This window comes from Aricia agestis, chromosome 16 (assembly GCF_905147365.1).
Source record: "Aricia agestis chromosome 16, ilAriAges1.1, whole genome shotgun sequence".
Lineage (NCBI taxonomy): Eukaryota > Metazoa > Arthropoda > Insecta > Lepidoptera > Lycaenidae > Aricia > Aricia agestis.
In genome coordinates this window covers 7,915,644-7,940,896 of record NC_056421.1, presented here as the reverse complement: position 1 = coordinate 7,940,896, position 25,253 = coordinate 7,915,644, and the positions used below count along the sequence as shown (strand labels likewise).

Here is a 25,253-nt window from a genome sequence, read left to right as displayed (position 1 = left end):
GTGCTTTCCCGCCGCTAGGTTCACGCCCTAACTTATTTAGGCCTACAATTTTAAGCGAGCTTAATGTTCTTGAAATATTAATTAACAATAACCTATCCATTTTTAGTTGATTTTATGATATTGTGAATGCGGTGTTTGTCTTTAAGAAATTGATATGCGTTTTCACTGTAACCTAAAATTGTATTTCTTAAATGTATTACGTGTAATCAATTGTTGACAAACCAAATTAAAAAAAAAAAATATTTAAAAACACGCCGGAGTTGGTTGATACAATTAATTTTTTATTGCTTCTAAAGTCCCAAATTCATCATCTCTTTCTTCTTCCAGGGACAATGTATTAGACTTTAGTGTAGTGTGACGTTGGAACAATGTTTCGGACTATGTCAGTGGCAGTGTTCCGTTGTCTCGTGGTCCTGGTCGGTTTGGAGTGGCAGGTGAACTCGCAGCTCGTACAAAAGGCTTCCGAAGTCGATAGCTCGTACAACTTCTATTACGAGCAGCCGTGCTGCAATGGACCGGTCACGAAAAACAAGTACCACATGCGGCATAAAAGAGGTGAGTTTTAAGGTTTTTAGTTGGATGAATTGGAACGTCATTGCCTTACAGAGTAAGAAAAAAATGTTGTGGTCTGTGGTGCTGTGGTGTACTCTATGGTGCTGTTTCGGGATTCAAGAAAGTATTTGAAACGTTCCCAATGGTTTGTAGAAATAAGTTATAACTCTATGGTACTGTTTCGGGATTCAAGAAAGTATTTAAAATGTAGGTAACAATGTCTCAATTTATAATGTTACTTGCACTAAAATAACAACAGTATTCTTTGTATAATTTTACGTAATTTTTAATGATTATATCACCTAGGACATCAAAAAAACCTACAATCTCTAAACTCTAAAGTGCTTAAGCTTATAGAGCATAAAGATTTCAAATCTTGAATATTTTAAATATTTTTTTCTCCGAATCTTATGAATCACGTTCATGATGATGCAGAAAATATCCACACGCTGTCCACGTGTGCGTATGTTTCCTAAGCACACACACATACGTACTTCTTTTCAAGGGTACATAGAGCGAGATGGATATATATTTTTGGAATAGACAAAGCGGGACAAAACAATTCTTTTGTTTCATTGCCCTCCCTGATGATGTCGGGAGATTTTAATACAGTTGTAGTTAATGTTGCATTCATAGAGCAGATTTCGGAGCAGACTGCGCTTAGATAAATCTTGTTTTAAATTAACTGGAAAACATTTCCTACACATTTTGGATGAAAATATTCTTAATTCTTTGTAGTAATATTTGTGTTTATATTTTATGTTGCTAACTGAAACTGTCTAGTTGTCACTAATGAATTTGTTGATGAGAACTAGACGAACGAGAAACGAATAAATTTGAATAAAATATGTATGTTCGACAATTTTACATCAGTTTTCATACTTTGTGTTCTACAATTTAGTAAGATTATTAACAAAATATCATGTTCAGCAATGTTATAGTTGTTTTTTTAATGTTTTCGTTTTAAAATACAGAAACAAATATAATTAAAAACTCCAACAAAGTTCGGCTATCCTTACACTTTGTTGGCAGATGTTATTCGTATTAGAGCCCTAAACTTACCCTTCAAAATGACGGCAAGAATGTACGTACATTAAGTATAGAATCACTAATGATCTAACCGCGTCCCTCAATATATTCAAATATCTTCAAAGGCTTTTTAATAGGGTTCAACTTTCCCTACAAAGTGAAAGTTTTCTTTGGGGATAAAGTATGCGATAGGCTTACGCATTTTTGCACGCCTAGTAAGCGATTAGGCACAAAGTTTTCTTCTGATATTTAGAGAGTTTTAGGGTCGATAGTCTTCTAAAAGCATTAGGTTTATTTTAATTGTTAGAAGACAATGTTAATAAAAACATTCGAAAATAATGTAATTGCAATTAAAATATAGCAAATAAAGTAAGAGCTACGTAATCGTAAATTACAGAATATCAAATTTAAAAATTTTGGGAGCTGTCAAAAAGTCTTTATAATCTACATCTGCAGGTAAATCGGACTGATTCTCAGATGTGTCAGATTCAGTTAATCTGACCAAAAATTGCTTGCTTACGATCTCATCCAATAATTTATGCATATACGTCCATTAACCGACCGCATAAACAGTTGGGAGGGCTTAAATAATGTGGAAACTTGCGTCATTACTACAAGTCCATCTACGGTTAGTTTTGGGTCACCAGTTTCTTACGAATTAATTATGTGCAAGCCCATTAATATTCGTTAAGGTTGCTTTGTGGATATGGTTGAATTGGGCTTTATGCCTTACTAAATGGTAATACCACTGAACAGCAGCTGAACTTTTATTTTAATTCTTAAAAAAAATATATATTAAAAGCTAGGGTAAATATTATGAAACAGTTCAATATTTCGTTAATTTTATCTATATATATAAAACTCAATGGTGACTGACTGACATGGTGATCTATCAACGCACAGCCCAAACCACTGGACGGATCGGGCTGCAGGTAGATGTTATGACGAAGGCATCCGCTAAGAAAGGATTTGTATATAATAATACTTCTTAACGCGAGCGAAGCTGCGGGCAAAAGCTCGTGTTTAATAAGATTGATATAATGAGATGTTGCACTGAAACGTAAATATTTTCGTATTAATTTGGAGACTTAACATAAATCATAATACTATTAATTATTACAGCACTTTCAACTATAATATTAAAATTAAACATAGTCGTGAGTGCATAATAACAATTTTATGTATACCGCCAGCGTGAGCGATGATATATAGTGGAAATCATTTTGTATTCATGGGGCCTATAATAGCGGGGGATGGTTCGTTCCAATTACACTGAATTACCCTCGAAAACATATTGCGGTGTACAAACTCCAAATAAACACGTTTTCTGCTTTGCCGCATTAAAAATATTTTCCCCACTCGAAATATAATAGAAAAGGTTCGTGCGATTCGAATCGTCAGTTGTCATCGAAAGTGTCAATCACCGGGCCACGGAATAGCAAAACCGATTATCGGGCGTATTAAGAGGGCGACTAACCCCAAAAATCAAACATCGTCCTTCTTTCTTCACACTCACGCCCGTCTTTCATATTATGCCAGGTGAAAAAGAACGACGCGGATTCATCGCCAAATTAGTTTTTTCTCAATAACTCGATAAATATACAACATTTTAAAAATCCGCTAGGTCGATCTCTCAATGATAGAATTTTACACAATGTGTTAAAATATTAACTTAGTTCAATGCACGGTTATGGCAGTAAATGGAAAATTCGTAAAAATTAGATGCATCTTTGTGATTTTTTTCTATCGAGAAAATTTTAAGATATCGTGTTTTTGCTCAGATCGAATTCTCGGAAATATAATGTAGTATCTAATATAAGAAAATGAAACAATTCGGGGCTTATTTTCAAGTATAAAAATGAATTATAAAATCGACATTTTAGGGTTAGTCGCCCCCTTAAGTCCGTTATTGTAGTGCCTGACCCACCCTGAAGAGATTAGGGCATCATATTATGCCCATATTTTTGGCGCCAGCTGCACGTCGCATGCACTCTAATAGGTTCATTTTAAAGAATTTCTTACGAAATTCCATTTTTAAAAGCACTTACGAGTCGGTCGGGATTTTATTACTGTGCTCATTTCACGCGAGGCTTTTTATAAATTCAACTAGAGGGAACCGGTGCTATACAGCTAATTACTGCTCTAACGACATTCGCTTGCGTTGAAACGTTGAAACTTTAGATTCTTTGAACCATAGAGACGAGATATCTCGACTAATAATGTGAAGATTTTTATAATGAGTTTTCCTGTCGTGTTATGAGTTTTACAAACTAGGTGGAGTCGAGATAGTTTTATCAAACAACTATGTTAAGCTACATACAACCGAGCTACTTACACACCGAGTTACTTACTACATTTTATTTACGAACTTCTCTATCTATATTTGCTGTACCGAGATCGAGACTTTGTTTCGTTTATGTTAACATTTGTAACTATTATATAATTTAGAAACGGGTGAAAATATTGAACAATATATAATGGTAGTACTAATTCCCGTACTACAAATTAAACGAATCCAGTTTAAAATCTTAGAGCACAAAATCAGAAGCGAATGTCCATACAGGAGACTCAACAAAAAGTGCACAAAGATTTGAAAGAAAGAACGCACTCAGCCGAGTAAAAGTGGAAGGAAAAAAACGTTTATAAATAAAGGAACCGGCGCGGCGTCCGGCGTAGTCAAAACTTGAAGCACAACTTCTTTTGACCGCTGACCACACTTGAACTCTAAACTACATATTGTTCGAGACTTTTCTATAGAATGTCCTAGATGAAGATAAAATATTTTAACAATGGCGATAGAAATAATAGAAAAAGTTCTGAATTGTACGATTAGTATTATGAGCTTGTTTTGGTGCTATAACTTTTTTTTATAAAGTAAGCCTACATTAAAAATCTTTTCGGCCTAACTTCAGCAAAATTGGGTTATAATTAACCTCATCATATAATGTCAACGTTGTTGTCGTTCAACTTAGGGTTAACATTACTTCAGATCCTTACAAGTGGGCCGTGTACATTTTTCCTAGCTCATTTCGATATCAATAACGCACGTATTCCCAGCAATTCGCTGTAATTATTGCTCTCCCGGGGGAGATGACATAACTTATTTTAGACATTCCTACCACAAAGCATTTTGTTCGTTTGGTCACGTATTCGCAAGAAGGGCGTCCCATATCGTATCTTGGTACTGTCCATTGTGTCCCGCGAGACAAAGGGTTAAGGACATAGGAAGCTTACCTTCGTCAAACCGCTTTTGGAACTCGAGCGCTGAGGTATTTGCAACTGATCGGACCATTTTATCTCGGGCAGCTCACGCTTCAATGGGTTTTGCAAATCACTGCATGCACGAGTGTATTATGACAAGCCAGACTCGCCGAAAATGTTAACATCGGGAGCACGGCTACTGTAAGAGTGTGACGACCACAGCGACTGAAAAAATATTGATTAGAAAGTTATGGTATGTATTCTAGGCAGTTATTAGCTTAACGTATAACGAATTGTTAAGTATGACCTCTTTGATCACAGGCGACAACAGCTGAAAAGGTATTGTGAAGGTTATCTGATTCTGGACAGTTATAATATAAGCTTGAATTGTAAACTACGTCTTTATTTCTAAGTAAACAGCATGAATCCAGCATGATTGTTGTTTGAATGTGAAATTCGTTTAACCGCACATTTTTTTTATACGAGATAGGATAAAAACGATACATTAAAATTTTGTATCTGCATACCAAATTTCATTTAAATTGGTTCATGGCTGAAAGCGTGAGTAGATACTACCTACTGAAGATATTAACAGATAGACGGCCGGTCAGAAATCTATATATTTCGCATTTATAATATTAATTATATTAAGTATTTTACTAGCTATATTATAATAACGATACTTGTTATTTTTGCAACTCTAAAAACTCCTTGCTCTAGTAAATATTTTCATAACGATAAAAAGCTGACAAATAACCAAATACAGGTTCTTGTTAAATTCCCATTGATATAAAATATTACTGGAGCATTTAATACGAATGTATTGTACACAATTTTTATCCGCAATTGATAGTCGTTGTCTTTTTGTATGGAAATTGCGGGCAATATTTTTGCTAAAATGTTATTGAATAAAATAATTATTGTGCTTGTACGTTAAGCCGTTGATTGGTAACACAATTAAAATTATTGCACTATTCGACAGCCAGACGCCTCCGGCAGCTTTGAAACAAATTCGGATTATGTTAAACGGTATTGGATAATTAATTATCATAATTGATTTTTGACAAATTTGGAAGTACTTTGCAAAAGTGGTTTCAATATTGAAATTAAATTCCTGAGCCTTGGGGCTTTGTTAGGCTAGGGCTAAGACGTTTTCTTATCGGTTCGCCGATAATAGACTTATAGACTACCATATGATAGCACTACAACCATTAGTTAGTTGTTAGTAGGTTATAATTTAACAAAATGGGCAATGCGCGTATGTGTACATAAATTATAAAGTGACCCGAGTAAATTTTTGCACAAACTAAAAAAACACCGTGCATTTTCACAAAAACTTTACGGAAAAACATATTACGCCATTAAAATAGTCTAATTAACACGTGTATTCACAAAGCTAAGTAAGCCTCATCGCGGAAACGACGTTAAAATGTACAAAGCCGTTGACATCCATTGCAATCTGAATATCAAAATAAAGTTCACGAATGCATTTTTTACTTTATAAAAGAACCGGCGCGGTTTCAGCTAAAAAGGAATAAAATTAACATTGCAAATGCTAGTCAGACGTGCGAACTGAAAGTACGTTGTTCATTTTAACATCCTTTGTAAGTTCTATTCGCTATCACTATCATTTCTTTTCTTCTTATAGTAACTAAGAATTCTGGAAATTATTTAAATAATATATTTCGAGTACACTGCATTTTCTTCCTAGTCTAGATCCAAATAATTCACAGAGCTTTGGAGCCCGATCCTCATAACTTGAATGATAGCGTTCAGTTGCGGCTATCTCACGCGCGTTTTTTTTTCTTTTTTATGAGATAAGGGGGCAAACGGGTCACCTGATGGAAAGCAACTTTCGTCGCCCGTGGACACTCGCAATATCAGAAGAGCTGCAGGTGCGTTGCTGGCCTTTTAAGAGGGAATAGGGTAATAGAGTAAGGAAGGGGAGGGTAGGGAAGGGAATCCGGGCCTCCGGGCCCTCCGGTAAACTCACTCAGCGAAACACCAGCGCTGTTTCGCGCCGATTTTCTGTGAGCCCGTGGTATTTCCCCGGTCGAGCCGGCCCATTCATATCGAAGCATGGCTCTCCCACGTAAAACGGCGTGAGAGACTAAGCGGTGAATCGCTACGCTTACGAATTAATATTTAGGTTATAAGAATCAAATATAACGACATGAAAACAAGCGTTTATCGTAAAGTATTGACAAGCTCTACGTATCGTTCAGAATTATTTTACATCTGACAGGAGCTTTATGACAAGAACATAAGGATCATCAAGGATCATCAACTCCAAGGTTTAACAGAGTGCACTATACGTAGAAGTGATTAAGTTAGTTGTTTGGCTTCGACAGGCGGCAGGCGGACCCAAATCACAAATTTTACAGACGTAAAGAACATTTTGTTGCTCAGCAATGCTCAGAGCGGTTTACGAGCAGAATTTGTGAGCGATTGTCTGACTGAACTAAACTACTGAGCTGGTTGAACACTTGAAGATTTAATTTAATTTAATCATCTTAATAACGTAAACGGGACTTTAGGAACAGCTATTTTCAAAGTCATGCGACGTTTAATTCTAATATATTATGAAATTCTCGTGTTCTCTTGTTTAATATCAAGCTACAAGCAACCCCCCCCCCCCCTAAATAAAACTAGACTACTTAAAAAAAATCATTTTGTATAATCCTATGATTATAGAGGTAATATACCATAAGGCCTTAATGTATATTATTATAATATATAATATAATAATATACATTAAGGCCGGCAACGTACCTGCAGCTCTTCTGATGTTGCGAGTGTCCACGGGCAACGGTAGTTGCTTTCCATCAGGTTACCCGTTTGCTCGTTTGCCCCCTTATTTCATAAAAAATACCCTTTAAATAATGAAAATATTTGCACAGCTAATAAGTCAAAGCTTGATTGTCGTTGTCTGGTAGTGACAATATAAAGACAGCGTTCCTATTAAGAATGTCTTATTCGCTGAAAAAAGGTTAATTGGTGAAGAAACTTTATTTATTATAAGATTGGATTGTTTAATCTGTACCAAGATTAATAAATTTTATGGGGGTATTTATACTCATTTGAAATTACAGTATTAAACAGTACAGTAGTGAAACTAGTTTAATTAGTTTCAGGTACTGCGGATATTATTTGTTTATGACACCGTAAATTTTGTTGCCGTAAACCTGTGCTAAAAGTTATAACTTATAAGTTATAACCGTCAACAATTATACCTAGATTAACTATTGAAGTGATTTTTTATGAGGCATTTAATATATTATGACTAATTGAGTTATAATTTGTCAATAATTTATAAAATTAAATAATTAACTATAATTATTCAAAAGCATAGTGCAGATGAGACGATTAAAATACTAAGGCCCTGTTTCACCACTTCCTGATAAGGCTATCCACCAATTAACTTGACAGATCAAGTATGGAGAATCTATCAAAAAAGTTGTGAATAGCCTATTAGGCACTTTATCAGAAAGTAGTGACACAGGCCCTAAAGCTCCTAAAAACTAGGTCTTTTCATCCGTTGTGAATGATTTATACAGTATTTTCAGAGCGAAGTAACCACTCCTCAAATACTGTAGTGCCTGGGACAAGATTTTTAAATGTCCGTATGGTTGCCCAAGCACCTACGGCATTCTCGCAACATAGTCGGCCTAGTCCAGAGGAAAGAACTAGTCAGTACGTCTGGGACCAACTATGTGCGGGTTTTCCTCACGATGTTTCACTTCACCGATAATCCAGAAAATGTCTCATTGATACACGCCTCCACCCGGGGTCGAACCTGCACCCTCTAAGAGTGCGAACCAAAGGTCTACCCATTAGGCCACGGACGCTCCTAAGACGCTTTTAAATTAAGGTTTTTGACACTTTATTCAAAAGGATCATTATGATCTGTCTTCGTGTCTGCTATCTAAATAAAATAAATGAACAGATTTCGTTGCGGTTTTCTTTGGTAGCTTAGACTCTTTTCGGTGGCTATCAGGTTCCGGCGAATGCATTCCATATTTTCAATTCATAACTTTGAATTCGCACAAAAGGCGAAAACTTCAATCAATAAGTACATTCGCGACGAAATTCGATCCAGCGTCCCGGAGTTCGGGGCACTTTTGTTGGCACTTATACGCCTTTAGTTCGTTTTTTTCGGTAATCCGAGCCGCGCGTCGTTCGTGTAACTATTGACACCTTATACCAAAACACGAGAGAGATTAAAAGGAATTGGAACGCCTTATAAAGGATTCTTAATTTAAGTTCGATTTCAAAGAAACGATATCGATCCAAAGGCTCGCTTTGAATTGGTGGCGTAATGGTAAAATTTGCGTAGAATGAAAAAACATGTTATCATTTAATGTAATATTAATTATTATGGATTATTACAAGATTTCTGTGTCTTTTTTACTCTACATTGTAGAGTATTAAACAAAATATATGTAGGTATATTGTACAATATACAAGTTGTTATCAAATCACAGGGTGCGTAGTCAAATTGTAATTTATAGTCGCAACAGCGAAGTTATTAAAAGTTTATACACACACATAGACATAAGTAAGTGTCATAGTGCTTACGATTGTTATAGCTATTTAAAATCCCATACAATTTCGACATCTAACATACCTGTCAAAACTATCTCATACACATTGACTGCGAAGAAAAAGCAGAGTAAACAGAGGGCCTAGACAAGCGGCAAGCGATTATCGTAAACGCCAATGAATAAAGATGTATGGGATTTGACATTAGTATTCGCTAGCGAAGCGATGACTTATGTCAAATCGCATTCATTTCGTTAGCGTTTACGATAATCGCTTGCCACTTGTCTACTAAGGCTGAACTAACTCTGTCTACTCTGACAAAAGTGTAGCAAGCGACAAGAAAGCACAAACGAGTAGCAATCGATTAAGCCGAAAAATCGACAGATAATATTTATGTATTCGATATAATCGATATAAATCGTGCGGTATCGCCGCTATAAACCAAACCGCGGGATTACGTTAAACCCATCGATACCGAAGCAGTTAAAGGCCGCCTTTATAAATTAACGACGCCAATTTCCCTAATGACATTGTAAAAGGAAATTTTACGATTAATACCCCATACTGTATTGTTGTTACCACATTAAATGGAATGTATATTCAAAGATAATTGCCAAAGTTTATGGGTTACATGTTTTGGGTCTTAATGCTTTAAAATTTCTAGACACTATCTAGTAATATACATAACATATTGGCAATCAATTTTATTGTTAACTCAGAAACCAGTTACTTTAAACATAAAATATATCATATTAACGAAGCGATATTTATGACATATGGATCGTGTCTATTGACATTTGAACAAAATTGTGAATACCTACATGATATCTTGTAAAGATTAACATAATAATATAGACACTGAACGGCGAACGCTTGTCAAGATTATAGAGGTCAAAAAAATTTAGTCTAGAAATTTGTCCGGTGCCTTTTTTTTGCGTCGGCAGCACAAAAAACCTATAAATTTGGGAATTGTTTTTGAAAAAGATTAGTTCGGGAACGTTTGTATATGTTTTAGGAGAGGTATTGTAGATAACTCCTAACTCTACGTAACCTTATCGTTTTAGTTTTCAGAGTGATTATTACATTATTTTGAAATTTTCTATATCTTTACAATTTCCTTGCCTTAGCACTAATATTATCTTAAATCTATATTTAATCGCGAACTTTTGCCAGCGGCTTCGCTCGCGTTAAGAAGTATTATTATATACAAACATTCACCCCCTATTTGAACCCATTGGGGGTGGAATTTATCAAAATCCTTTCTTAGCGGATGCCTACGTCATAACATCTACTTGCATGCCAAATTTCAGCCCGATCTGTTCAGTGGTTTGGGCCGTGCGTTGATAGGTCACTATGTCAATCAGTCAGTCAGTCACCTTTGAGTTTTATATATATAGATAGCAAAATGTAACAGTCCAAACGCTGTCCAATCCTCTTAATTTCCTTTCCAAAAATGTGTAAGGCGCTTACATTTAGAAGTTCGAGCGACGTGAGCTCGCAGGTAATAGAATCTGCAATCGGGTTATCGCAGCACCGTCGTATCAAAATTAATTATGCGGCGCTTATATCAGCGCCCCGGGCTACGTAAACGCCAATCTTTATTCTGTATATACCTTTTAACTTACTAAGCCTGTCAAAGGAAGTTTTAAGTTGGAATATAAACTAATTCTCTGGTTTAACAAGCCTTAGAAGTCTCATTTTTATGGTGAAATATTTTAACAGGTTTTGGGTTAACAGTTACTAGTTATTTGAACATTTATTATTTACTTAAATGTTGCCCGCAAGTCGCAACTTCATTGCCCAGATATTCGTTTAACTCGCTGAACCTATACATTTTAATACGACAAAAATATTTGATGTCCTTTCAAGTGTCTGAAAATATCTTCTCATCATAGGTACTCGATATATTTGGTCTTTATAATATAATATTAGTTAGGAGTTAGGACGATCTAAGATTAAAGATTTAATGTATTTAAGTACTAGATGTCGCCCGCAACTCCGTTGCGCCAAAACTCGTTTATCTCGCGGGAACCGCGTATTTTTTCGGGACAAAAAGTATCCTATGTCCTTTCCCGGGACTTAAAGCATCTCCATGCCAAATTTCAGCAAAATCGATTCAGCGGTTTGGGTGTGAAGAGGTAACAGACAGACAGACACACTTTCGCATTTATAATATTAGTATGGATTTCAAAGTTTCGTGTATTACCAGTTTCAAATTTCGAATTCTCTTGCGACGCGTTATGCCACAATGTATCGGGAGCACACAGGGATCTATTTTATTACAACCTTTGTATCGGGTAATGATGGGAACGAGTCCCAATCCTTCATTAAATTAGACCCTGGCAAGTCCTTGCGTCTAAATTATATTACTTTATTGTTATTTTCCCCCAACTAACATAATTGGTTTGGGATCACGCTAGTATAGCTATAAACTTATTGGCTTTCTTTTTGTTTGGGGTCTACAAAAAGGTGTCACGACATATGGTTGTGCAATTTACTCGCTTTTTTGATAAATGTTCGAAATGAGCCCCAAACGGGAGTTATTGTTAGAATTAATGAACAAAAACCGCGCGATGTTGCAACATGTTTTGCCAAAATATTAATTTTATTAACATAGTGAACTCCATATTTTGTGGATAAAGTTATTTATTTCTTAATAACTTAAGAAACCATGTACAGACATGGTTATTATTCGTTTATTGAATTCTTAAGAAAGTTAGTGCTCTATTTTTTTCTCCGCTTTTAGAAATATCGATACTATTCTTTACCAAAACTACGTTAAAAAGTAACACGTGTAAAAGCGAGAATTAGGTCGGCCATATTGGATTTACATATACCGTTTGTTTTGTCTGTCCGTATCACGTCCAGTGGACGTGCGAACACGCCCTCCAAACCACTCGAACCACTCCATATCCGAATCCGAATCCGAATCACGATATCGGTTATCGGGGATCGCTGAAACAATAAGCCCTTTATCACGTCAGGTATTGATGCCCTGATTAGGGTTCAACTTCAGCTTTCCATTCCAGCGCTGAAATAGTAATACATGCAACGAAAAGGGTTAAAGGGCTAACTAAACACTAAATAAAATTAGAAGCTAATTATATTAGTTTATGCATCTATTAGATTCATTAAAAGATACAAATGAGTAACTTTTTTTGAGAAGAAAAGAATGATAATTTCTTTGAAAGATTCATTACTCGTGTCTCGAAACAGCTTTCATACAGTTAGAAGTTAAGTACACAGTTAATATCTCGAGTATCTCCGAGTTATCCTTTTTAATACATTTTATTAAAATTACCGTTTTATCTTCCCTAATATTTTAAGGTAAATATAATTTCTTAATCTCGAGGAATCCGTAAAGGGAAAAATAAGATATCTCCGCTGAAAAACGGTAGTCAATTATGAGGCTAAAAAGTATCGTTCACTCTCTGAATTCGAAATGAAAGACTTACAATCCTTTAAACCGCTAGAAACAACTCAAGATTTCTCGGTATTAAATCTGCACAATCCGTATTTTTTGCAAATGGATTGCCACTCCACTAATCCTGAATATTTTAGATTTTGTTTATTCCTTTTTAACTTCGGACTCGGGAAGTCGGCGTTCGACGCTAACAGTTTCATGATTAATGACTGAAAACTCTTTGATGGCTTTTTAATTAGAGCCAAAGTGGGGGTGTAATACTGCGGGTTCCGTCGGCAGGTCGCGGCGGCCACGGCCATATTTCATAGAGGGGAGTCCCGGCTGCGAATTTGCAAGGCTAATAAATTGCGGAACACCTAGGCCTTATTGGCTCAGCATTAAATCGTCCGCTGGCACTGGATTATTTTCTCCAGGAGTGGCCGAGAAACTCCGTGTTTAGGGCGCGTTGTAAAGCTTTAATTTTACTACGGTGCTCCCTTTCCGTAAATTACTAGACTAAACTTTTCTTCCTGGCCGTAAATATTACAACGTGATCCCATGTTCTGAAATTACTTTTTGTTCGCTAAAAACGAATTAAAAAGTATCGCAATCAATATTGTTTATGGCTGACGTTTTACAATTCACCCCTGTTTAATAGGAATAAAAAAAATTAAGTTCTAGATTAAATGAAACAAACTTTAAAGAATAAGTTTGTTCGCATCCCGCAAGTTCCATATAGCTGTCAATGGAAAGTAAAATGCTAAGCGTGTTCTTGCTTTTGTGGGCTGGCCGTAAGAATCTTATATCTTTAAACGAGCAAACTGAAAAATATGACTCTATCTATTGGCGAATAATACTTAATACTATTTTGTGCAACTAATTGCTTTAACGACACAACAACAGCTAAAGCTATTCCAGCAGATGGCGTTGTTAAGTAACACGAAGTCAATGAGTGTTTGCTATACCGAGCGAAGCTCGGTCATCCAGGTACTGTTTACTTATCAGTTACATAGGAATGAAATTTCTAACTTTGCATTACAAATTTTCCTCAGGCTTTCCTTTTATATCCCCATTCTTCGGTGGAAACACCGATTAATATTCAATATGGACAGCTTATTTGAGTGATTGTTCCTGTGACTGTAGAATTGAAAACGTCTTTGTTTTTACTTTCCAATTGAAGAAATTCCAATTTGAATTTCGTATTGATCTTTACCTTTTGATTGATATTACCGCTTTTAGTTTAATTTACCTTATCGACGTGAAATACAGTTGCCGTTTCATTGTTCAATAAAATCGAAAATTGTTATTTAACTACGCCGAATTCAAAATCGAGTTATACATTAATTATTTCCTTTTTACTATGATTAGCTCAGTTAACTGATTTCAAAATCACATGAGTTTCGGCTACTATAGTAGTCGTAGTACAATTCTTAACTTAATAACTTCTTTACCTTCGAAAATCTCTGTCCTTGTCAAAACATTTTAACTCCGAATTAATGTCACAATTACCGTAATTTTTAATAGAAACTGTAACAGTTTCAATTACAAATCTAGCATCGGATTGCTTTGTCTTCTATCCCCTATATTCTTTTTTCCTTTCTTTTCTTTACATCTTAAAAGTATGACGATAAATAAATCTTACTTGGCACTCGAACATATTTTTCATTTAAAGCAAATTAATAACTGTACAATATTTTGAAAAGACACGAATAAATCAATCTGGAAAGTAATAAACAATTTGTAAACAAAATTACTTTGTAACCGTTACAAACGATCCAACTTTTCGAGAGTCACGAGCGTTTCGCGACGATGCTCGAAATATTCTTATTACCTCTAACGTTCCCGCGTCAAAAACAATGAGTCGTCAAAAACTGTAAGCAGCCACTCGGAGCAATTAGGAAAAACAAAATATTTTTACACAGCCCCAGTTACTGTGCGTACACACTCAGTTAAAAGTATAATCAAAAAACTTTGGCGTTCAATAAAGTAACTGCTGCTATTGATAAAATATTTAACATTTTCGCTATACTGCGGTTCTTTATCTTTTCTTTGTTTGACTTGTCTTCATTTTCACTTTCCTTAAACCCTTATATCTAATTTAATTGCTAAGAAGATGTTTTATAATTTCTCACACAGTCGTATTGACATAATATCTTGTTTACTGTGTTTTTCTATGTTTAGTAGCCTACTCAGTACACATCCTTGTGCTGAATAGCATTTTCTTGCCCTATGTAGCTTAGTCATCCCTCATTTCCATAAGCGAAACAACTTGTTGGCTTTGAATCGTAATGCTCTTTCGGAATCTGGTAATCGTTAAATGCCTAAAAACTTTTACCACTGTATTTTTCTTCGGTTCTTAGTCTGTTTTTGTTTAGTAATTATCTTCAAAGTTTTTGTAATTTTTATCCGTATAATTTTTTATTTCAGCTAAGTTTAAGATCCTTCTATAATATAATTAGCTTCTTAACCGTTTAGGTTAATTTAAGTTTAACATTTTGTGAATAAAAAGCAACTGAGGTGGTGCTAAATTAAACATTCTCTAACTTTTAGTCAGTAAAAAGACTAAAGGTTTCCAGCGTCCATAATTCAGAATGAGCGGAATCTGGGTACAACGTAAAAAGTTGTATCTGCGGCTGTGCCCAGATGCGCTGCCGCTCGGCCCGTAATATATGGTTGTTATTAGAAACAAACTTATAATTCAACACTAATCCCTCGTAATGTATGTGTTTCGGGTGACTTTGGTGTAAAAACGTCTTAAACGATGAATGGTTTAGTTGTTATTATTTATGTGTTAATTTAGGACATAATAGGTTTGATAGTTGGGTGATAACAATGTATAGTTATACAAAGGATGGAACTCTTCTGTGGTCTTATCACATTGATCCATATTATATAGAACATATTATAACCAACAACCAATGTGCATATTCGTCTATGATTGCCTTGTAATTAATTAAGTATAAACAGCTTAGCATTCATGCTTATCCATCAAGTCTCAACTTTTAAAATTGTGAAATACTTTCATATTATCATCTCTCGATTTTTTGTAGCACTTCACTATTTTAATTTCAACATAAGTCTGTGCGAAATAATATAACAAACTGAAGCAAATAGTAGTTTAAAAGCTTTTTTGCTGCTTTACACTTGTCTTCCACAGAGTACACATAATATGACCGTGCGAGGATATTAGTAGTGTATGTGATAGAATATTCTAGTAGTATTTATCGATTGCTTCAATAATAACTTAATGGTAGAATGTTACTCAGTAAATTACAGGAGCTCTTGGTTCTGTTATAAGTTATAACATATAACCTATTATTTCTGGATACTGGCTTTTATTTGTATTCAAATGTGGCACATTTTAATTGTAGCACCTCCATCGTGTTTCGTGGGTATGGCATACACAATAGATTTTCAATTGTTATGCGGCAGCCAGTCTTTGATTGTTAATAAATCTAAATAAGCTTTTAATAAGTACTTATTGCTAATTATAATAATATACTAAACAGCGGTAATAATAATATAATTATTGATATTTAAACACATTATTTGACTATCCCTAACAACTTGTACAACTTAAGACAGTTCCAGACCAAGCTTAACGCTAAACGGCTCAGTAAGATCAACACGTAGCAATTAAATTCACATTACCTCATAAAATATGAACCCAATACAAGCGGCTCGCCTGCTGTGTTCCGACGAACTTAAACAAAACAATTTCCCAGTCAGCAGTGGCCGGCGGAATCCTCTAAGTCAGGGTTTCTCAAACGTTTGGCTCCACGAACCCCTGTTAAAATTTCCAGGAACCTCTTACTAAGTAATGAAATGGGGAGAATTTCAGCCGTCCCCCATAAAATAATAAAATTGACTGTTGAAGAAAATAAGGTATTTTTTTAAATAAGAGGTATAGTAAATAGGCATAAAGCATAAAGTGACAAGGGAGTGCCGCGCGTGCCTGCCAGTTATCAAGCCACCATTACGTAAATCTTGTCGCGAACCCTCTGCCGTCGAATGGTGAACCCCTAGGGTTCGCGTACCCTACTTTGAGAAACCCTGCTCTAAGTTTTCCTACAAACAATGGTTAGGGCAAAGAAAGTTGGGAAGATCCCAACGTGTGGACCCGGGGTTGGTACGTGCAATTTATTACTTGTCCAGTAGTTAGTAGTCATTACAGAGGGTCGGTTTTAATCAAAGGATTGTGTTTTCGGCATTTGGTTTAGCGCTTTTTTCCTCTTCGGATCGGATGATTTTGACGCAAGGTAATAAATGTAATAGCTCTATGGTAGCTGATTAACCAAAAGATATGAATCTTAAATTTTTTGCTCATAGACAATAGCAGAAGCAAAGCGTAAAGTTTAGAAAAGCTTAGAATTGAAATTAAATATGATTTAAATATCATAATTTTTTTATATTTGAAGACGTAATTGGAAGAACATGATAAGACAACAAGATAACTGCCGTCCAATAGATAACTCAAAAAAATATGCCGTCTTCATACGTTGTATGGGTATGAAGACGGATTTTTTGAGTTCCCAGCATTGTTCTCATAGAAAAAGTTGTTCATTTTGACGGGCTCATTTGATGGTTTCAAGGATAACGGTGTTTACACTAACATCTTGTATACTGTTAGACAGTGGTTACACGGCCAGGATTTAAGGTCGAATTTCGACTATTGGGCGATCTAGTATATAAAATTATGTGAAGTCATTGCATCTGAGGCTGATGATGATGATGCAAAGTTATCCGGAAACTAGTTAGCGCAAGTACCTGAAGAACCACAGAGTATTTCTTGGTCGTGATGTATTTGTGGGGGCGAGGCGTGAAGCAAATGAACTGCTGGAGCCGAGAGATATACGACAAGGGGCAAAAACGTGGCAGGGATTGTAAAGTACTACCTGCCTCCAAATTGCTTTCTAACGTATTGGAATGTTATATGAGCTTATGTCCAATTTGAATATTCTCAAGTTTAGAACAGTCTATATTATCCCACCATTCTCACCAAAACATGAAATGTAAAAGGAGCCAAGCAAAATATTACATAGCCATTCAATACTTCTGTCGTAAAAAGTTTTCAGATCACATTCAAGCCAAGCCTTCAACTTATTTTGTAATTTAAATCAACATTCAGTAATCGTATCGATATATTTCTTTATATTATAATTATTATAGTGGCCTGGCAATGAGCACAAGAGAAACAAATATAAAACTGCATATTTGGAGTTCATACTTACACAGATGATTTGAATATTCTCAAGTTTAGAATAGTCTGTATTATAGAGTATGTACCTGTACGGTGTACCTTTTTCTCAAATGTTGAAGTTGAAAAACTCTTTTAAAGGAAAAATTTAAAAATCATTACTATCATAATATAATTCTTGTCGATTCTGACGCCTCACGAAATTACATAAGTCAGTAATAGACTTTTGATATGATAAATTTATACATCTCGATTTTCGAAAAAAGCAAGTTATTGTCAATTTGCATGTAGAGGACTTTAAATGTTATGGCAAATACCCCATACCGAGCTGTCACTGCCGGCCGGCCATTAGTCAGGGGGCCAAGTGAGGTAAGTGCTACTTTCCCGTTTTTCTCTTTACCGCCGTCGGTAACAGTAATTTATGCGACTTTACAGTTTCACTTGGAATTTGCGATCGGGAATCCCCCGCCGAAACCGAAGGTTTATTTATGGAGATGAACTTTGCTAAAACTGAAATCGGCTGAATTGTGGGGTATGTTTATTTATAGTCTGCGGTGAGATTAAAAAAGGATTTAGTGGTAATAGAAAAAAGGGGTTGGCGAATAAACTTAAATAATTTCTGAGCTGCAGATTTCTATTAATTGTTTATTTATTTATTTAATAGTTTATTGCCAACAACCTTTAACAAGTTATACTAATTATAAAGAAATAATAATAATCACCATAAATAATAATAAGGAAAGACGACACAGCAGGTACTGCTTATCTCTAAAGAAATTTCTTCCAGTCCATCTTTGTTATTCCAATTGAAATGAAATAAAAATATTTATTTTCTAAATAGGTTGTAACAAAGTTAACACTTTTAGAACGTCGCGTCTACATGAGGCCTACCACCGGTTCGGAAACTACCCGCCGAGAAGAACCGGCGTAAGTAAATGAAAAATTTTAATCGTAATAAATTATGAAGATCATTTTTATCTTTATACCCCTTATAAATAAAAATATTCGCTGCCGGTTTACGCTAATCCTGTTGCTGTCCTTGCTTAATGGGAGGACTACAATACAGACGTATCCAGCATTAAAAGAGTAAATAAGTTCTATATATATCAATAATAATTCCATATAACATATACATCATATTCTTGAATGTGTATGTTACTTATATTTCTGTCAAGAATATGAAAATTTAGAAAGCAAAAATATTTCAAACAACTGAAGAATAAGTTCGCGTAAGTTTTTAAGAAAATTCAAATACACCAGCTAGAGAGATTCAAAACAAAAATCACACTATAAAAGTTGGATAGCTGCTTAGCAAACTTAGGTGAGTTGTGAGTTGTGTACACTTAGCTTCGCCCCCGGGAGACAACTGTCGCTGCGAGTTGCGACTTTTACCCACTTACGCGACTTGATAAGGACGACTTAAAATAATCGGCCAAGTGCGAGTCGGACTCGCGCACGAAGGTTCCGTACTGTTATAGAGGAAATATAGGCCAAAAAATGTGTTTTTGTATTGAAGCCCCCCTTAAATTCAAGTGCCTTGCTGTTGCCATTATTTTTTACGGGCAAAAAAGGCCAAAAAATTACGTTTGTTGTATGTTGCCCCTTAATATTAATAATATTAATATTATTTTGTTTTTAGTATTAGTTTTTATAGCGGCAACAGAAATACACAATCTAAGAAAATTTTAGAAGTCTAGCTATAGTGGTTATTGAGTTACAGCCTGAAGACAGACAGACATCGAAGTCTCAGTAATAGGGTCCCGTTTTTACCCTTTGGGTACGGAACACTAAAAAGTGGATCTTTACTGATCATAGTAATCACTCATTTGCGATCGTTCCGAATTTCGATGCATCGCAAAACGAACTGTTATTAATTACTAATTTATTAAAGCTGCTTTTAGACATAATATTCTTAAACACTAACAATTGAAAATCTTTTGCGTTTGCAATTCCCACGATCGAGGTATTATTATGCTATTATAATATTATATAGTTTTCATACCAGTTTCATATCGGTGTTCATATCAGTTCATTCTATCTGTCACGACCTCAGAACAGGAAAATAAGGTCACGACTCACGACTCACTAGTGGTTGGCCGTCCTTACAAATACAAAGTTTTTCAGGCTGAAAATTCTCTTAGGATTTAGATGGGCTTGGCTGTAATTGTGATTCTGGATTACCACCTTTTTGTCCCAAAAAACTTTAGTGTTGTACTTTCGGAATATTGCATTGAAATGGATGGAGAAGCCAATTTATGCTTATTTTTTTAAAAATTTATGCATACAATTTATGTTGCGCCAAAATTCATATAGAATCATACATTATTCCGGAATCAAAAGTTTCCTAAGTCCTTTACCGGGACTCAAAGTACCTATCTTATCTTTAAGCCAGCCAAATCGATTCAGCGGTTTGGGCGTCAAGAGTTTTATAATTATATTAGTATGGATCTCATATCTGAAAGAAATACGCGTACATATTTGATTTGTCAGCTTGACTCTACAAAGAGAAAGAAAAAAGTCGCGGCGACACTTGTTTTCACGGCCTTAAGCGAGGTTTGCACTTCCAAACAAAGTCAACATCTGTATTGTAGTGCGAGAGCCCTACAACAGCTAACGGTCTCCTGCCTGCCTTGTTTTATTTGTCTCGTGTATTGACAATCTATTTCTAAAAGAACCGAGTAAATAAGGATTGGGTGACTTGTGATTGCTCGGCTGATTGTTTGCTCCCTACTTTCGCTCTTTGATTAGGCTCTCACCTTGATTTTTTGTAGCGAATTAAATTATCCGCTGGATTTTATCTTACGTAATTCGATTTGACCGGTAACGAACGTCGGTGTAAACAAAATAAATCTTTATACTGATTTTATCAAATAGACCTCGCGCCCTACTTTAGGAGCATGTTTCTCATTTGGTAAGTGTGTAGGAAAATAGAAGCATATCAGTTTTTTGCATGTTAAGCATATTTCCTAGTGAATCGCATTGTCACGTTTGCAACTTGTCTACATAATATTTAATAATCTGTAATATTACAGATAGATTCAAGAAGAATTTTGATGGTATTTTCTTTAAGGTCTATCAAAACAGTTCATTTAAAAAAAACGATTTGATAATATTATTTTACATCATAAAATCACAGTTTAGTGGAATATATTTTGTAGGCGAGATCATCGGGATATACGCCATGACTCATGAGTATTTTATCTCTTTATATTTTTTTCTTTTCGTGCGTCAAATTTTTGTTCAGGTCAAAAAAATCCCACTATATTATTTTACAATATTATAAAGTAATAATACTAAAAAGCTATATATTCCTTTGAAATATTTAAGGCACAACACAGATAAAATATTCCCAAATCCCCGAAGAGCTTCGGAAGAGGTCGTCAGTGCACTTTCCTTTGATTTATCACCTTTGCACTACACTTCACAAATATTGAAACTTCTGCCGTCTATAACTTTAGAGTTTAGAGCTAGTCGCAAGCTAAAATTCTGTTGAATTTTTAAATATGAACTTGCTTAGTTTGATAAATCTTTTTAATACTATTTTCTTAATGAGGCCTGCTGCCAGCATACTAAAATTGAGCTATGATGAAAATAAAATGCATTGTTCTTTTAATCTCCAAAATTTGCAGATATGACTATATTTTACTGCACCACCTATTTTGGCACAGATACCTACCTATTTTTCAATTTACTCTGCAAACACAGACCTTTCAGTTGTACGTCTCTTCAACATTTTTAACCTTGCATGTTTGAAACATTCTTCCTATTCTATTTATGAAATTTTAAAAAATCTCCGCGTCACCGGCCATGTTTGATTGTTTCCACAAGTGCCCTCTTGTTTTCCCGCCCTTGGGCTGTTTCTGTACGTCATCTACATCGTGACGTCACTCCTGTAATTACTTCCAATACATACAGAGGGTGTTCGTTACAAGGCTACTAAAATAGAGGGTACTCTTAATATATTCTGTTTGTATTGGTATTTTCATAGTTCTTTTTTGTAGGTAAATTTGTTTTGGAAAATCGATAGCTAGAAATAAAGTAATATTACGTTCTCATTCGCATGTTTTGTAGAGCAGAGAGTAGAAACGACTGCATGTAAACTATAAGAGATCTGATACTGATTGACATAATAACTTTTTTAAATTAATATTATGTTATTGAATATCTTTAAAGTTTTGTTTGGAAATAAGTCTACGAATAAAATACTAATTTTCTGTCTGTCTGTTAGCTCTTTAAGCCCAAACTTCTGAACCGAATTTGCTGAGGGAATGAAATTGGTATGGCGATACTTTGAATCTTAGGAAAGCAAAGGATAATTTTTATTCGGGAAAAATGAACGGTTCCGGCGCAATAATTTTGGCGCAACGGAGTTGCAGGCGTCATCTAGTTTACAATTATTATATATTTTTTTAATGAAAAAGGGGGCAAACGAGCTAACGGGTCACCTGATTGAAAGCAACTTCCGTCGCCCATGGACATTCGCAGCATCAGAAGAGCTGCAAGTGCGTTGCCGGCCTTTTAAGAGGGAATAGGGTAATAGGGGAGGGTAGGGAAGGGAAGGGAAAGGAATAGGGTAGGGGATAGGGCCTCCAGTAAACACAGCGCAAGCGCTGTTTCACGCCGGCTTTCTGTGAGAACGTGGTATTTCTCCGGTCGAGCCGGCCCATTCGTGCCGAAGCATGGCTCTCCCACGTATGAATACGTGACTAATACAATTTAATTTGCTTATTCATTTAACCTACTTACAACTATCAAAATTTTGTCTGAATTCAGAATCTTACATCAATCCAAGTTACTCATCTCGACATAGCCTTAATTCAGAACCATGTCCCCTTCAATACAGCCTTGACGTTACATAGGATTTTAAACATCCATATACCTCTTTGAAGTCAACTACATAAGGATTCGGATGCTTTAATCCTCCCACCACTTACTGGCAACAATTAATCCTACAAGTACCGAGGGAAGTATGAACGTAACTACTAAGTGGGGCAAAATTTACCCCTTGCCGGCTTTTCCTTTAGGAAATGTATACAAAGCCTTCTTTTCTAGTTAAGTTAATTTTTATTCAGTTAAGTTTCTTTTTGTAAGAACTACTACTATTAGTGGTGATTGTTATAACTTTGTAGTGATGTAAAATAGAAGCAGAAATACTTTTTTTTTAAAGTAGTACTTTACTCTGTTTTATGTATCTTAAAAGATCTTATGAAATTAGCAAAATATTAATATTCAAATAATTTGTTGCATTTAAGTTAAAAAAAATTGTGATCAAAATGCAGCAATCTTCCATAGCGTAGTTTAATAATTAAAACTTTTACAGGCTATGAAGGGAAATAAAAAATAGATTGGACCAATTTACAAGTAACACAGTGTTAAAATAGGTAAATCACTATAATAATTAAGGACGTAATTATTTTAATCATTGTTTCATCCCGCACTTTGTAAAATGTATTAATAAATTTATTTTTACTTAGCAGCATAATGAGGAGAAAAACTATTCGTTAACAAGTTTGTAGATGTGTGTACAGTGTAACCCCTCATTAAGTACGTCGTTAGTCGCTGATACTATCATTAAGGGCCAAGTTGTTACAGAGTTTTTCTGATAGGCTCTGAGTGCTTACTCAAAACGCATTCGTTAGTGCATGCCAAAAATATATAGGATTTGACACAACGTATCGATAAGTGTCAAAACTCAAGGCGCTTACGATGCGTTATGTCAAATCCAATGCAATGTCGACATCTAACTTCACTATCAAAACAAGCAAATACATTTTGACTAATGTACAGTTTATTTTCACTTTCGCCAGTACATTATTGTACTCGTGACATGCATCTGCTGTATCGAGTTAGAATTCGAAACAAGTTCAGGACTCCCTTGCAGTGCAGCCACTTAAAGCCGTTCCTCCGTCTGACGCCCGGTCGGATTTCGTGTTGGGGCGCGTCAAACAACAAAAGTTTCTCGTATGTACGCTCGCTCCTAAAACAATGAGTGCAATGTATGTAAAACGAAGGGGGTGTCGCCGCACGATAGTTCTCGTGACGGTTACCGATGCGGAAGGAAGCCGCTCTTGAGTTTTTTCAAAATGGCCGCCTGTCACACGTCAAATTGACGTTCGGACGTGTAAAACAAGATGGCGATGATTGCGACGGTTAAGGTAGGGTAATTTAACCATGCTGAGTATCGACGTTTTACATTTCTATTAGTTTTATAAAGTATATTTTATTGAAAAAGAAAAGAAATATTGTTGCTACTGCTGAAAAATGAAATATAAAATATTATGTGGCGACACAAAAAACAGGAAACACAAAGGTCCTGCCATATTTATAGCGTTTCTAATCTTGTGTAAAAAGCTTTCGAAAGTATAACATCAAAACGACCTCTGTTAAATCAAAGTCAAGGGGCTCTCGTTGGGCAATACGGAGCAGGCACGAAAGAGGCTCGGGCATGAAAGAGGTCGGTTCGGGCATGAAAGACGCACTCCAGCGTCTCGGATGTCAGGAGAGGCGGAGGCCACACCCCCACTTCACGCACATAAGCGCGTATTATGTACGGCTATTAGCGCCACGCCGTCATGGCGGACTTTTTAATTTCCCGCTATACTAATTGTTGGATCATTGTTACCCGACAGCAGTTGGGGTTAGATGTTAGACGAAACATTTTATAAGCCGTAGTGTTTTTACATTAATTAAAGAAAGTAGAAGTTTTCATTAAAAATTATACGTTTTAAATCAAACTAACTTTGATATGAAATTGTATTTCTTTCCATCTTTTATCTCATAAATCATAATTTCCAAAAGATGACCTGACTTAAAACTTCTTAATTTATCTTTAAACACTTTAAGTACAAGGTTAAAATATAGCTAAATAAGGCTCCAAATTACTGATGTCGTATTTAATTTACCTATCAGTCATGATTTGTCACTCAACTTTTAGGGATTCGCCTCATCCACCCCTCGGAGCTCCCAAATTGTAGGGCTTCTAAGACAAGATGGCCGACTTTTAATTTCGGTATTAATTATTTAATTAGCCATCACCGGACGAAGGGATAAACTACACTTTTATGTTTTATATACATAGGTACTTTAGGAAGGTATTTCAGATTCGAGGAAAATAAAAATATTTGCAAACATAATATCTGTTTAATACTAACATAGTTTATTTTATATTAAAAAACTGCTTGGGATTAGTGTACGAACGCATATCGGAGTCATTAATTTAAAAGTTGGAATTAAAATATAATCAATATTATATCCCATACTTAGACTAATAAGCTTTTTAAGAGTTGTATATTTGTAAATAAAATTAGTCACAGCTTAAACGAAAATTAT

The 25,253-nt window shown here is 35.3% G+C and overlaps 1 protein-coding gene across 2 annotated transcripts in view; it reads left to right on the top strand.

The window, feature by feature from the left end:
* Nucleotides 1-25,253, top strand: part of LOC121734596 (semaphorin-2A-like) — a 394,143-nt gene that overhangs the window by 256,415 nt on the left and 112,475 nt on the right. The window contains exon 2 of one of the 2 annotated variants that reach the window (XM_042125177.1): nt 328-555. The exons of the other annotated variant lie outside the window; for it this stretch is intronic. Within the exon in view, the coding sequence (XP_041981111.1) occupies nt 369-555 (187 nt within the window). The 5' untranslated portion in view covers nt 328-368. The remainder of the gene's footprint in view (nt 1-327; nt 556-25,253) is intronic. 2 annotated transcript variants of the gene reach the window in all.